The following is a 15,757-nucleotide window of genomic DNA, read 5'->3' as shown; positions in this document are numbered from 1 at the left end:
GGCATGCGCCACCACGCCCTACAAGAGTTGTTCTTTTATTTATTTTTTGTTTTTGAAGGTAGGGTCTTACTCTACCCCAGGCTGACCTGGCACTCACACTTAGTTCCAGGCTAGCTTCAGACAGCGATCCTCCTACCTCTGCCTCCCAAGTGCTGGGATTAAAGTTGTGCATAACTACACCTGGCTTTATTTTATTTTATTTTATTTTATTTTTGAGGTAGGCTCATTCTCACTTTAGCTCAGGCTGACCTGGAATTCACTCTGTAGTCTTAGGGTGGCCTCGAACTCACAGTGATCCTCCTACCTCTGCCTCCTGAGTGCTGGGATTAAAGGCATGCGCCACAACGGGCGGCTTTTAATTTTTTTTTTAATCACAGAAAATACACATGTGAATTGGATCCCAACAGAGCTGTTAAAAATGAAAAAGAAGCCAGGCGTGGTGGCGCACGCCTTTAATCCCAGCATTTAGGAGGCAGAGGTAGGAGGAACACCATGAGTTTGAGGCCATCCTGAGACTACAGAGTGAAAATTCCAGGTCAGCCTGAGCTAGAGAGAGACCCTACCTCAAAATAAATAAAAAAAGAAAGAAAGAAAAAGAAAAAAAAAAATAAGCTGGGTGTAGTGGCACATGCTTTAGTCCCAGCATTTGGGAGGCAGAGGTAGGTGGATCGTCTGTGAGTTCGAGGCCACTCTGAGGCAACATAGTGAATTCCAGGTCAGCCTGAACTAGAGTGAGACCCTGCCTTGAAAAAACAAGAAAAAAAAAAAAAAAAAAAAGAAAGAAAGAAAAACAAACGAGGAAAAACAAAAAGCAAGCAAACAAAACCCCAGAAAACACCAGAGAACAACAAACAGCAGGGGAGAATGGCCCCGGAGTCTGGCTTTGTCAGGCCAGGAATGCGGTGGTTCTCCATTTGCAGCTTCAAGTCAAGCTTCCTTTTTGCCGCTTTCCTTTCTTGATCAGCAAAATGCCAATCGCGGCCTGCTTATGCCCAGGGAGGTCAGAGGTTGCAGGACAAAGAACTTTGACAAACACTCAAGCCAGTTCTTCATTTACTGTAAAATCCTGTTTAATGTGTAACGTTTCAGAGAGAGAGGCCTTGGGGACTGGAGACAGGGGCAACCCTGACCATCCCCCCTCCAATTTATCTGCCTGCTTCTCCCTCCCAAACTCCTTCACCCCAGACTTGTCCTCTTTTCCCATAAGGCAGGTGGCAAGATAAGACAGTACCTCCTTTTCTTGCTTGCTATCCACGTGTCTACAGGACCCCTCCTCCACTCGGCTTGCCCATAGCCCTCCCCACCGATGTAACTGCAGAAATGGGCTCTCTGACAGCACAGGGTTAGGATTAGTTTCATAATTGGAATCACTGTCAGAGCAACCCATCTCTTGTCCCCAGTGGTCCCAGGGAAAGGGGGAGAGGGAAGAGGAGGGGGTATGGCCAACAAAAGCTGCCCACATGCCCAGTAACCTTGAGCACCCATGCATAGGCGGTGTCCAGCTCCCCAGCCCTCCAGTTTCTCAGCACCAAGGCTCTGAGAGGAAGGGGAGTAGGGAGGGAAGGAAGGTTTTGATGGAGTAATCCCTGGCAGGCAGAGGCCTGCTCACCGGCAGGGGAGGAGGAAGAGGGGCAGGCTCAGGGCTGGGTGGTGAAGGGCTGGATGGGAGGCTGCCTGGTATGTGGCATTAGCAGGCTGAGCAGCGGTCACTCTTCTCAGCCAGGCCAGCCCCGGTGCCAGGGCTGCGGCGCAGTATGTCTTTCAGGGAGCCATCCTGCTCACTCAGCAGCTTGTTGATCTCATTCTGCTTGTATTCAGGTGAGAGGCGGTGGCCAAAGCCAGAACCCTTGCGGGAGGGTGGATTGGAGCGGCGCTGGGCTCGGCGGGCACAGGCCCGTATGATGAGGTACACCACCTCGGCCACATTGAGGATGATGCAGATGCCGGAGGCAGCGAGCATAAAGACAGTGAAGACGGTTTTCTCAGTGGGGCGGGATACGAAACAGTCCACTGTGTTGGGGCACGGATAGGCCTCGCATTTGACTAGCCGCACCATGGCATAGCCAGGGTAGAGAAGATAGAAGACGTACATGAAAACCGCCTCGAACAGCAGCCGAAACACCACACTGATGACATAGGTCCACCACAGTGTCCCTGAGATGTGCACCTTGTGCCTCTTCACCTCTTCCAGGTGTAGGGGGTCCCCATGACCTTCAAGCCGCAGAATTTTCTTTTCTATGTGCTGCTGGTGGGCCACGTGCATGGCCACGAGGAGAGCTGGCGTGGAAACTAAGATGAGCTGCAGGGACCACAGACGCACGTGGGAGATGGGGAAAAACTGGTCATAGCAGACGCTGTTGCAGCCTGGCTGGAGGGTATTACAGATGAAGGAAGACTTCTCGTCACCCCACACGCTCTCTGCAGCCACCACCAGCACCATGATTCTGAAGATGAAGATGACTGACAGCCATACTCGGCCAATGGCAGTAGAATGCCGATTCACGCCACTGAGCAAGGTGTACAAACCTGTCCAGTTCATCCTGCCTCATTCACACCTGTGAAACATGAGGCACGAAACACCATAAATGCCGCCTTCTCCCTCCCCTCATCTCAACCAAGAATCAGTGACAGAAAAGGCAGGATAGTCATAGCTTTCCTCACTGACCTCTCTCTGCCAGCTTCTCCTCCTCCTCATTCACTTGACTTGACCTCCCTGAGTCCCATCCCCCTTCACATTCATCCAACATTCTTTCCTCTTAAGTCCCTTTCTTCATTAGTCCTATCTTGTTCTGCTATTAGCCATCCCTTTTGGCTCCTCTTCCCCAGCTCCTTAATACCTGACTTATAGCAAATCCAACAAAGTCATTACCTTGGGGAGCGCCTATCCTTGAGGCCACCCAGACAGGTCCCCTATGGTCTCATGTCTGTGTAGGGGGAGTGGTCCCTGGGTCTGCGCCTGCGTCCCAATTCATCACCGCCCGGTGCTGGGGAGTCATATGCTGCTTTATACCCACTGTCTGTACAATGGGACCTTTGTGGGGCTCTGAACAACACCCTTTAGAATTCAGATCAAACGCCCTGACTTCCGCCCACCCTACACACAGAGCACTTGTGTCCCAGCGCCGGACACCCAGCCTGCACCCACCTGTTCTGTGCCCGCCCGGTCCATCGCCACCCCCGCCCCATGGCCCCACCAGAAGAATGGCTATGGGGGAGGAGATGGAACACAGACAGGTGCACGTAAGACAGGACTTTAGGGAACCAGGAGGCACTGGACTAAGGTCGTCTCTCATAACGGGGTTTTTCCTAGGCTTAGGTCCCCTGTAGGGTCTGGGTGAGCTAGAGGGAGGAAAGGGAACTCTGCATTTATCAAGCCAGGAAGTGTGCTAGTCATCTCTTGCATTCTTTCTTTTGACCCATTTAGCAAGCCTGTAACCCACTCAAGGTTACGCAGCTCCAGTAGTGGGAGGGTAAGATGAAGCATAAAAAAGGTCTACAGCAAAATATTAGACGTGTGTATGTATGTGTGTGTGTGTGCACGCGCGCATGTGCGCACATGCGCCGCACGTTTGAACTAGGGTCTCACTCTAGGCCAGGTTGGCCTTGAATTTACAATGATCCTACTTCAACCACCAGTGCTGGGATTAAAGATGTGCGCCACTGTACTCAGAAAGACTATATATAGTCTTATAGCAGCAAACTCCTTGGATTTTTGCAGATAAAGTCATCCAAAGGAAACAACTAAAAACAGAAAAGACTGGACAGGAGTGGTGGCGCACACCCTAAATCCCAGGACTTTAAATTTTGTTTATTTTTTTAAATTTTTTTTGTTCATTTTTATTTATTTATTTGAGAGTGACAGACAGAGATAGAGGCAGATGGAGAGAGAGAATGGGACTACCAGGGCCTCCAGCCACTGCAAATGAACTCCAGATGTGTGTGCCCCTTGTGCATCTGGCTAACATGGGTCTTGGGGAATCAAGCCTCAAACCAGGGTCCTTAGGCTTCACAGGCAAGTGCTTAACTGCTAAGCCATCTCTCCAGCCCTTGTTTATTTATTTGAGAGCGACAGACAGAGCGAGAAAGAAGCAGAGAGGGAGAGAGAGAGAGAATGGGTGCGCCAGGGCCTCTGGCCACTGCAAAAGAACTCCAGACGCCTGCGCCCCCTTGTGCAACTGGCTAACGTGGGTCCTGGGGATCTAGCCTCCAACCAGGTACCTTAGGCTTCACAGGCAAGTGCTTAACCGCTAAGGCATCTCTCCAGTCCCCCAGCACTTTAATACTAGGAGGCAGAGGTAGGAGGATTGACATGAATTCAAGGCCAGCCTAAGACTACATAGTGAATTCCAGGTCAGCCTGGGCTAGAGGGAGACCCTACCTTGAAAAATCAAAAAATAGCCGGGCGTGGTGGTGCACGCCTTTAATCCCAGCACTCGGGAGGCAGAGGTAGGAGGATCGCCATGAGTTCAAGGCCACCCTGAGACTACAGAGTTAATTCTAGGTCAGCCTGGACCAGAGTGAGACCCTACCTCGAAAAGAAAAAAAAAATCAAAAAATAAAATAAAATAGAAAAGAGCCGGACGTGGTTGTGCATGCCTTTAATCTCAACACTAGGGAGGCAGAGGTTCAAAGCCAGCCTGGGACTACAGAGTGAGTTCTAGGTTGGCCTGGGATAGTGAGACCCTACCTCAAAAAAAAAGGAAAATTAAAAAAAAAACAGGCACAAATTAGTAATAATAATAATAATAAAAAGAAAGGGGCTGGGGAGATGGCTCAGCTTCTAAAGGTGCTTGCTTGCAAAGCTTGATGGCCCAAGTTCAATTTCTCAGTACCCACATAAAGCCAGATGCACAAAGTTGTGCATGAATCTGAAGTTCTTTTGCAGTGGCAGAAAATCCTGATGCACCCATACACTCTCTCTCTCTCTGTCACTCACCTCTCTGTCTCAAATAAACAAAAATATTTTTTAAAATAAAAGAAAGTAAAGGCTAATGTCACTTGGGAAAGCACAGAAATCATGGAAACTGTCCACGTGTGAGCACATACCAAGTCCAGGAAAGGGAACTCCTCCAGGGGATGGGCAGATGGGTAACATGGTAAGGCCAAGTCGGAAGTAGAAAACAAAAAGTCACCAAACAAAGAGCAGGTTGGGAGATGGAATACACAAGGGTCACATGACTTTGGTTTGAATCCTAGTTCTTCACCTAATACAACCTTAGGCTAGTTACCAAGCTTCACTGAGCCTGCTGACACATCTGTAAATGGGACCAATACCCAGGATTACAGCAAGCTCAATGAAGCAGCCCACAAGAGTTCTTAGCGCAGCTCTAGGTTTTAGGTGGTGATCAAGGGGTTAAGAACCTTTTCAGGAAGAAGAAACAATGCTGCCTTGGGTGGCTAAATGGTCTGCCAAGCCCACACATCTCTTTTTTTCTCCTCAGTGCTGTGTGGTTGACCTAGAGTGCCTGTCTGACATAGAACAGACAGTTTCAATGCTTCATTGCTTCCCTGCCTCCGGTGTCAAGTGCATATTGTAACCTCTTGCTTATGAGCTTGCCAGTGGCTGTAGGGAGGAAATTCTCCCTTACCCCTTAGGCAGACAAAGAAGGCCTCTCCCCACCTCCCACCATTTCTGCCACTGAGTTGCCAGGAGATCTTGCTAGAAGCAGGAAACTGGATGTGAGTGGCACAACCCAAGCCTGGACCTGAGGAAATTCAGCACATTTCCTGCCCCTCTCTCCCCAGGGCACCTCCACAACAGGGACAGTGGCTACCGGAAGAAGATATACATACATACATTATATATATATATATATATATATATATTTTTTTTTTTTTGAGGTAGGGTGTCACTCTGGCCCAGGCTGACCTGGAATTCACTATGTAGTCTCAGGGTGGCCTCGAACTCACGGCGATCCTCCTACCTCTGCCTCCCAAGTGCTGGGATTAAAGGCATGTGCTACTATGCCCAGCCAGAAGTCTTGTATTCACTTCCTGAGTGTCTCAGTTGGTTATAAAAGGAAGGAGCAGGGTAACAGCAACTGGAAAAGCTGGGGAGTGAGGTAAAAAAAAAACTGGGGAAGGGGCTGTAGCCTCAGCTACTGGGGGTAGTGAACTGAGGCAAGAGGATCACTTGAGCTCAACGTTCTAGATCAAAGCCAGGTGTGATGATGCACACCAGAAATTTTAGCACTTGGGAGGTAGAGGCAGGAAGATCAGGAGGTCAAAGCCAGTTTCAAGTACACAATTCAAGGCTAACCTGGTTTACATGAGACCTTGTCTAAAAAATAATTAAAATAAGGGCTGGAGGTGTGGCTTAGCAATTAAAGGCACTTGCTTGCAAAGCCCGAAGATCTTGGTTAGATTCTCCAGTGCCCATGTAAAGCCAGATGCACAAAGTGGTGCATGTGTCTGGAGTTCATTTGCAGTGGCACAGGCCCTGGCATGCCCATTCTCATTCTTTCTCTCTCTACTTTCAAATAAATAAACAAAATTCTAAAAAAAAAAAAAAAAAAAAAAGCCTGGCGTGGTGGCATATGCCTTTAATCCTAGCACTCAGGAGGCAGATGTTGGAAGTCAGCCTGGCACAAAAGAGTGAGTTCCAGATTAGCCTGGGCTAGAGTGAGACTTTGCCTTGAACAAAGCAAAAAACAAATAAGTAAGTAAGTAAATAAATAAATAAATAAAATTTTAAAATGTAAACTAATTAAAGAGAGTGAAGCCAGCGTGGTGGCACAGGAGCGCTGTGAGCTCAAGGCCAGCTAAAGACGACACAGTGAATTCCATGTCAATCTGGGCTAGAGTGAGGCCCTACCATGAAAAACTAAAGGAAAACTAATAAAAGAGAGAGAGTTCTAGACCAGCCTGTGTAATGTAGTGAGGTACCATCAGAAAAACAAAACTAGATGAAGAAAAGAGAGAGAGAGAAAAAAAAATAACCATCAGGGTTGGGGAGATGGCTCAGCAGTTAAAGGCGCTTGCTTGTAAACCCTGATGACCTGGGTTCAATTCCCCAGTACCCACATAAATCCAGATGCACAAAGTGGTGCATACATCTGGAGTTTGCAGTGGCAAGAGGCCCTGGTGTGCTCTTCTCTCTCTCTCTCTCCTTTCAAGTAAATAAATAAAAAAAATATTTTTTATTTTTTAAAATATTTTATTTTTATTTATTTATTAGAGAGTGACAGACAGAGAAAGAGGGAGAGAGAGAATGGGCGTTCCAGGGCTTCCAGCCACTGCAAACGAACTCCAGATGCATGCGCCCCCTTGCGCATCTGGCTAACGTGGGTCCTGGGGTGCTGAGCCTCGAACCAGGGTCCTCGGGCTTCACAGGCAAGTGCTTAACCACTAAACTATCTCTCCAGCCCCCCAAAATATTTTTTTTGTTTTTTTGAGGTACAGTCTCACTCTAGCCCAGGCTAACCTGGAATTCACAATGGAGTCTCAGGGTGGCCTCGAACTCATAGCAATCCTCCTACCTCTGCCTCCCTGGTGCTGGGATTAAAGGCATGCGTGACCACGCCTGGCTCAAAAAATATTTTTAAAAGACCTCAGTGAACTACTGTTTATCTGGTTCCAGCATGAGGGAATAGGGGCTCAGGCATCCTTTCTCCTAAGTTTAGGATTCTGAAGGCAAAAATGCTGCCAGAGGGCTGGATAGATGGCTTTAATGGCTAAGGTGCTTACCTGCAAAGTCAAAGGCCCAGGTTTGATTTCCAAGGAACCACATAAGCCAGATGCATAAGGTGGCACATGCATCTGGAGTTCGTTTACAGTGGCTGGAGGCCCTGGTGTGCCCATTCTCTCTCTTTCTCTCTCTCTCTCTCTCTGCCTCTCTAACATACAAAATAAATAAATAAATAAACAAACAAACAAATAAATAAATAAATAAGATGCTGTCAGGGGCATACAGTTTCCAAGAAATGTGTCAGTGAGACCAGCCTGGACCACATAGTAAGACCTTCTCTCAACCAAAAGGCAAAATAAAATAAAATAAAAAGAAGGAATGAAGGAAAAAAAAAAAAGAGGAGATAAAAGAGCTTGATGTGATGGTTTATGGCCTATAATCCAAGCACTGGAGATGCTGAGGTAGGGGAATCATGAGTTAAAGGCCAGCCTGGGCTACATTGAGACCTTGTCTGAAAAAAAAAAAGCTGGGCATGGAGGCTCACTCAGCACTCAGGAGGCAGAGGTAGGAGAGCTGCTGTATTCTCAAGGCCACCTTCACTACATAGTGAATTCCAGTTTTTAGGCTTTTCACACACAGGGCTAGGGATGTGGCCCAGTGGTAGAGTGCTTGCCTACCATGCATGAGGCCCTAGGTTCAACCACGAGGGCAGCAAAACCAAACTAAACCATTTAAAAACATTTACTGAGGGCTGGAGAGATGGCTTAGTGATTAAGCACTTGCCTGCAAAGCCTAAAGACCCAGATTTGAATTCCCACTACACACATAAAGCCAGATGCACAAAGTGGCCCATGCATCTGGAGTTTGTTTGCAGAGGCTGGAGGACCCAGTACCCCCATTCTCTCTGTCTGTCTGTGCTTGCAAATAAAACATATTAAAAAAGAAATTAACTGAGCATGTGTTAAGTATGTGCGAGGCCTATGCACATGAACTTTATCCTGTGATTCTCATAACGGCCCTAGGAGGGAAGATGTTACTTTTAGCCTCATGTTATAGAGGAAGAAACTGCGACAAAAGAAGGTCATGCTCTAAAGTCATACGGTCAGCAAGTGACCGAGCTGGGATTTGAACCAGGTTAGGCTGCTGTCAGAGCCCATATTCTTTCCATAGACTTTATAGCCTTGCATTGGTTTAATTTTCTTTCTATGGGTAGCTTTTAGAAACAAGGAGGTCCAAAACTGGTCTTCTATTTCCCATCAACTGACACCTCTCTCCTTCATTCCCAGGATGCCCACTGGCCTCTTGACTTTTTTTTTTTTTCTTTTTCCTTACTCTTCATGGGCTGTTTCTATGAATCTCAAAGCAAACCTTGGGTGTTTTCTATTCTCTTCCCCTTAGGGTTACCCCATAGACCTCCTGACTGCCCCTGAGTTTCTAAGTCCTTGTAGTTCTCTGCTCTTTCCTTCTTGAGCTCTCTAGGACATAGCTAGTGGCTCCCTTTAGGGCCCCTAAGAACCCTTGTATGGTCACTGGGATTTCAACTTGTGCTTTCTTGTGTCAACAGAAATACCTCAAGGGTTGCATTTAGAAAACATCCAGGGGAGCGACCTGGTTTTGAAATCCAAACTGTTTTCCTGACTTTGGGTTAAAGTCCAGATATTGATAGGCTGAGTTGCGCCAGGCAAGTTTTGCTCCATATTTAATTAGGTAGGGCTTCTAGGTCCTTGTCAGGCTTCTGAATTTGATTTGTCCCAGCAAATACAAAAGCAAGAGATTTCTCTCAGTCTTTACAAACAGTTATGTAATGTTATCCCCATTTTTCAGACCAGGAAGTTGAGGCTCAGAGAGATTAAGAAACTCATTTCAATGGCAATTGCACTGCTGCCAAGAAGTAGAATCAAATTCCATATTTATTTTCCTTTGACTTTAAAGTCTTTGTACATAGCACTGCTTTTGGTGGCTTCTCTTTTTCAGGGCTGTGTATTCTGAGACCATGTGGGTATGTGCATGCACACAGGCATAGTACATTCATCACCTCTGGCTTTCCTTCCAATAATTTTTATATTTGAGGAGATTGCAAAACAGGAGCCTGGCTGGACTAGATGAGGTTACACTCAGAAACCAGGGCTGGGGATATGGTTCAGTTGGTAAGAGTGCTTGCCTAGCATGCATGAAACCCTGGGTTTGATCCCCTGCACTCAAAAAACTGGTCAAAGTAACACATGCCTATAATCCCAGCATGAAGTAAAAGCAGGAGGATCGAGGGTACAGAGTCATCCTTGGCTACATATACATGAGGCCAGCCTGGGCTATATGACATGAGCCCATGTTTTAAATAAATTTTAAAAAAAGCTGAGCATGTTGGTGTACACCTTTAATCCCAGCACTCTGGAGACAGAGGTAGGAGGATTTCTGTGAGTTTGAGGCCAGCCCGGGACTACATAGTCAGTTCCTGGGCTAGTGCAAGACTCTGCCTCAAAGCAACAACAATAAACCCTAAAAAAATATATACCCTTCAACTCTATGCTCCCATCCTGTTTCACAGGCTGCCTATGGTCAAGAAGGGTGTGGGGCTTAGAGATTTTTGCTCTGAATTTCTGGCTATCTTCATCAGTTTGGTGTGGCTAAGACCAATCTCTTCCACTTCCAGCTCCTTCTCTAGCCCTGCTTATCTTCCCACCTCCACCCTGCGGTATTACAGTATCTCAGGCACTAGATTTAACCCTCCACCCTGGCCAGGCTTGCTCATGATGACCTGTTTAGTTCACTCCGCACTTCTCTTTCCCTCTCCTTGCTGTGATCTATTCATAAAACTTACGTCAATATTAGTTACCTTACCACTATTTCAACCTCTACTTATTCCTCCACCACCCACTTGACTTCCTATTACTGTTTACTTGGGTTCCTCATGATAGTTACCAGTTACGGAATGCCTAATGTGAATAGGAACTGTATGGTTATGAACTCTCAAACTTAAAATAATCCCACAAACTGTTGTTTTCAATTCACAGATGAGATAATAGTAGCTCAAAAATGGAGTAACTTTTTTTTGAGGTAGGGCTTCCCTTTAGCCCAGGCTGACCTGGGATTCACTATGTAGTCTCAAGTTGGCCTTGAACTCACAGCGATCTTTCTACCCCTGTCTCCTGAATGCTGGGATTAAAGGTATACAGCACCATGCCTGGCAAGTAATTTGTTTTTGAGACAGGGTTTTATCATATAGCTCAGTCTATCCTGGAACTCATTATCCTCCTGCCTCAGCTTCCTGAATCCTGGGATTATAGGCATATACCATCATGCCTGGTAAAATGTTGTGACATCACATAGCTGTTAAACAAGTGATAGAACTCAGACTGCAAGTCATACTGACCCCTCTTCTAAGCCCAAGTCTCTAACCCATGACTTATGTTCATTAGAATATTTTTCCCTGTTCTCTCTGCATCTCATTTTCTAATTCTATGTATTCTGCTATGCCATTACCAACAGCTGGAACAACTTTCAAACAGCTGGGGCCCACCAGTCCTGTAGAACCTCAAATCATCAGTTACCCCAAGCTCAGCTTGAGTTTAGAGCTTTTCCTCTTCAAGCAAATGGAAAGGCCTGTGTCCATATCCCTGACCCTGTTGGCTTGCCCTATGCACTCTCAGGGATCTGTATTCATCCACCCATACCCCCATGTTGTGAAGATACGTGGTTTACCTTGTAATCAGGTAAGGAAAACAGCATCTAGTATTGCCCAATGATCCTACTGACCCTTAACCCTGCGTACCACAAAATGTCTCAGAAAGGTGAGCTTGACCATTTTACCTCAAGCGAGTCCTTCAGTTCTCCCTGGGAATCTCACCCTACGTGGATGAAAGGAATCCTTGGGTGAGAAAAAAAGAGAAAGAGAAATAATTTAGAGCCTGGAAAGAGGGTAAGAGTTCGAGACTGCAGAAAAGCTAAGCAGCTGTGCACCTGGCAAGGAGGGATGGTACTCCGGCTCAGAGGAAAGCACAAAATGACCCTAAGTAGCTGGAAGCTGAAATCAAGAGAAGGCCCCAGTTTGTACCCCAGTGCCATGCCAGCCCTCCCTACCCCCCTCCGTCAGTACCCAGACTCCTCACCTCCCTGACACTGCCACACCTGTTTCCTGCTGCCCTTTCCCAGGGAATGTCTGCAGGCGTTTCTGCCTTATGCCACTAGGCACTGTCAGCCCAGCCCAGGGGAGGGACAATAAAGCTAGGGCCTGAGCTTGACATGGCCCACAGCCCAAGAGGAACAAGAGGAACAAGAGAAACATTAACCAGCCCCACCCCCTTCCACACACAATCATTAAAAAAGATTGATCCTCTACGCTCCCAATGGGTTTGAAGCCCTATCCTGAGTTTCTTGCTCTATCCCAGATGGAGAGGAATCCTTGTCAACTATGTGCCCATGTTTGAACTATCCAGGGGGCTGAACTAGTTTTGGCTATTTAACATCCTTCAGCTGTCTCACATCCCTTTCCTTAGATGCCCCTGTGCAGGCACGTGGCAGAGATGACTCTCGTATTAGATGCCATCTCTTCTACCCCCACCCCTCCCCAACCTCTACAACTATGTGGCAATACGGAGGACAAAAGCACCTGAGGTCAAGATGGGGGGTGACAGTACTCCCCATCCACATGGCAGTAACTGTGTGTCCTTTGGCCATATGCTTATTGTCCGTGTACTTTGTGACTATATCTCAGAACTCTAAAGCCTCCTCAAAAATTATTTTCTAACCTTGGGGCCCAAGCAGTTGAACTTCAAAGTGTATCATATGAAAGCAGTGAATCTTGGTAATCATTTAGGTAAACAGAGACTGTCAACCATTAACTGAGGGACCCATCTAGTGTCAAGGCCCCCACTACTGAGGGCTTACCTGAAGACCCTTGTCATTTTACAGCTTGGGGGCACTGAAGAAATAAGAGAAGTCAGCAACATGTAGTCCTCTGTCTTCTGTTTGAGCTGACCTCCAGAAAGCAAGCCAGGGCCTCAGTGTCTCTCTGCTGAATATGGGCTATGCTAGATACATCAGCAGAAAAGTCTTTCCTGCAGACCTACTGGGAGGCAACAGGAGACTACGTGCTGGGTTCAGGGGTCAGAGGAAGGTAGAACATATCCACTGTTATTGGACTGAGGGTGTGGTTCAGTGTATAGCCCTTGCCTAGCTTTGGGTTTAATCCCCCAACACCTCATATGCACAAAAAGGGATTTACCAACTTTTTTTTAAAAGTTAAATTTATTTTTATTCATTTACCTATTGAATGAGATAGAGACAGGGGAATGGGCATGGCAGGGCCTCTAGACCCTGTGAACGCACTCCAGATGCATGCACTGCCATGTGCATCTGGCTTTTGTGGGTTCTGGGGAATCAATCTTGGGTCCATAGGCGGGGGATGGTGGCACAGATCTTTAATCCCAGCACTCAGGAGGCAGAAGTATGAGGATTGCTGGGAGTTCGAGGTCACCCTGAGACTAAATAATGAACTCCGGGTCAGCCTGAGGTAGAGTGAGACCTTACCTTGAAAAAAAACCTTGGGTCCTTAGGCTTTGCAGGCAAATGCCTTAACTGCCAAGCCATCTCTCCAGCCCAACTTTTTTTTTTTTGGTTTTTCAAGGTAGGGTCTCACTCTAGCCCAGGCTGACCTGGAATTCACTATGGAGTCTCAGGGTAGCCTTGAACTCACAGCAATCCTCCTGCTCTACTTCCTGAGTCCTGGGACTAAGGGCTTGCACTACCATGCCTGGCTAACATTTTCTCTTTTTAGAGGCAGGATCTCACTCTAGCCCAGGCTGATCTGGAACTCACTCAGTACACCAGGCTGGCTTCAAACTCAGTGTTACTACCACCTCAGCCTCCTAAGGGCTGGGATTATAGGCATAAACCACCACACTCAGGTCATGAATTTATCAACTTCTTCTTTTTTTGTTTTTATGACTAGTCTTATTAACAGTATAACGTTTTCATGCCTTTGTAAATTTTACATTAGTTTTGCTATTCACAATATTTCACTCAATTAAAAATCAACAAATAATCCTACATGAAGGAAAAAAATGAGCTTTCCTTTTTATATAATCAGCTACATTCTTTTAAAAAAATATGGAACACTTCACGAATTTGCGTGTCATCCTTGCACAGGGGCCATGCTAATCTCTGTGAATTTATCAACTTCTTGAGGATACAAGGCCAAAGCTATTGAGATATGTATTCAGTGACATGGTTGTGATATTGACTGCTAAGGGAGTTCAAAGGAGAAGATGAAGGCTGGAGACATGACTCAGAGGTTAAGGCATCTGCCTACAAAGCCTAAAGATCCAAGTTTGATTCCTCAGTAACCACATAAAACCAGATGCACAAGGTGGCACATACATCTGAAGTTCGTGTGCAGTGGCTAGAGGCTCTGGTGTGCCCATTTTCTGTCTCTGTTTCTCCCTCTCTCTCAAATATATATATATTAAAAGGACGTATGAAGAAGCTGAATCAGGGAAGGCTTCCTAGAGGAGGTAGGGTCTGAACAGAGAAGTAAAAGACGAATAGAAGGAAATGAGAAGGGCTGGAGAAATGGCTTAGCACTTAAGATGCTTGCCTGCAAAACCAGGTTTGATTCCCCAGTATCCACATAAGCCAGATGCACAAACTGGCACATGATTCTGGAGTTCATTTGCAGTGGCTGGAGGCTCTGGTGCACCCATTTTCTCTCTTTCTCTCTCTCATAAATAAAAATTTTAATAAAAGAAAGCTGGGTGTGGTGTCGCACGTCTTTAAGCCCAGCACTTGGGATGCAGAGGTAGGAGGATCGCCAAGAGTTCGAGGCCACTCTGACATTACATAGTGAATTCCAGGTCAGTCTAGGCTAGAGTGAGACCCTACCTCGAAAAACAAAAATGTTTTTAAAAAGAAAGAAACAAAAAGGGTAGAGCTAACATTTTGAGGAGGAGGAACAGTAAATGGAATAAACAAGGCATGCTTGGGTGATAAGAGGCAGCCAGCTCTGTGTTGGGTGGTTGGGGAAGAAACCATCTATCAGTCAACCAGGGACTCAGAGCATGGAGGACATTTAAAATCAGATAGGGAATTTCTTTAGAGAATATCTGGTAACCTTATATAAAACGAAACTGAGCCAGAATCCATGGGAGATGGGAGAGGCTGAATGCCCTGTTTTGGTTCTTTGTGATTCTTGTTGAGTCAAGTTTAGATAGAGTAAATGGAAAAGACTAGCATTTCTTTTTCTTTTTAAATATTTATTTATTTATTTGAGAGCGACAGACACAGAGAGAAAGACAGATGGAGGGACAGAGAGAGAATGGGCGCACCAGGGCTTCCAGCCTCTGCAAACGAACTCCAGACGCGTACGCCCCCTTGTGCATCTGGCTAACGTGGGACCTGGGGAACCGAGCCTCGAACCGGGGTCCTTAGGCTTCACAGGCAAGCGCTTAACCACTAAGCCATCTCTCCAGCCCAAGACTAGCATTTCTTAAGTACTTAATGTAGAAAAGGCAATGTCCAAAGTACTTTGGCACTATTAATATTTCCACTATGTGGAAATTAAGGTACATATACATTAATTAAGTGGCTAGTAAGTAAAAAAACTGGATTTGAACCCAGGCACTCTGACTCTAGAACTCATTAGCTTTAACCACTGAACCACAGTTGATGAACTATGCAGTTCCTATTAATAATTGGAGCAATGCCAGGTGTGGTAGTGCATGCCTTTAATCCCCCCAGTATTTGGGAAGCTGAGGTAAGAGGATCACTGTGTTTGAGGCCAGCCTGGGCTACAGAGTGAGTTCCTCCTGGTCAGCCTTGGCCAGAGTGAGATACTGCCTCAAAAATAAAGGTAGGCTGGACAGATGGCTTAGTGGTGAAGGCATTTGCCTGCAAAGCCAAAGGACCCAGGTTTGATTCCCCAGGACCCATGTATACCACATGCACAAGGTGAAATTCATTTTCAGTGGCTAGAGGCCCTAACATGCCCATTAACTCTATCTGCCCCCAATCTCTCAAATAAATAAATAAACATATCACTAGAAAAGACTGGAGGACTGGAGAGATGGCTCAGCAGTTAAAGGTACTTGCTTGCAAAGTCTGAGGGCCTGGGTTTGATTCCCCAGCACCCATATAAAG

At 46.3% G+C, this 15,757-nt stretch overlaps 1 protein-coding gene and 1 pseudogene across 2 annotated transcripts; both read right to left on the bottom strand.

The window, feature by feature from the left end:
• Positions 1-1,052: 1,052 nt before the first annotated feature.
• Gjb1 (gap junction protein beta 1) lies at positions 1,053-11,831 on the bottom strand. Of its 2 annotated transcripts, XM_045140817.1 has the most exons (3): positions 11,734-11,831; positions 11,435-11,492; positions 1,053-2,555 (listed from the first exon to the last, which is right to left on the bottom strand). In XM_045140817.1, the coding sequence occupies exon 3, from the start codon at positions 2,537-2,539 to the stop codon at positions 1,688-1,690; it is 852 nt and encodes a 283-aa protein (XP_044996752.1). In that variant the 5' UTR covers positions 2,540-2,555; positions 11,435-11,492; positions 11,734-11,831; the 3' UTR covers positions 1,053-1,687. The 2 variants fall into 2 exon arrangements, with proteins under 2 accessions (XP_044996752.1, XP_004661013.1); XM_004660956.2 differs by lacking the exon at positions 11,435-11,492 and having other exon boundaries at positions 11,734-11,825.
• A 1,895-nt stretch (positions 11,832-13,726) lies between these two features.
• LOC123456889 lies at positions 13,727-13,819 on the bottom strand (annotated as a pseudogene).
• Positions 13,820-15,757: the final 1,938 nt, after the last annotated feature.

Source organism: Jaculus jaculus, chromosome X (genome assembly GCF_020740685.1).
Source record: "Jaculus jaculus isolate mJacJac1 chromosome X, mJacJac1.mat.Y.cur, whole genome shotgun sequence".
Taxonomy (NCBI): Eukaryota; Metazoa; Chordata; class Mammalia; order Rodentia; family Dipodidae; genus Jaculus; species Jaculus jaculus.
Note: the sequence above shows the minus strand (reverse complement) of the source record. Positions and strands in the feature narration are given on the sequence as shown.

Bases quoted from the DNA above. Each gene is read 5' to 3' on its own strand.
- Gjb1 (XM_045140817.1), bottom strand. From the start codon at position 2,539: ATGAACTGGACAGGTTTGTACACCTTGCTCAGTGGCGTGAATCGGCAT.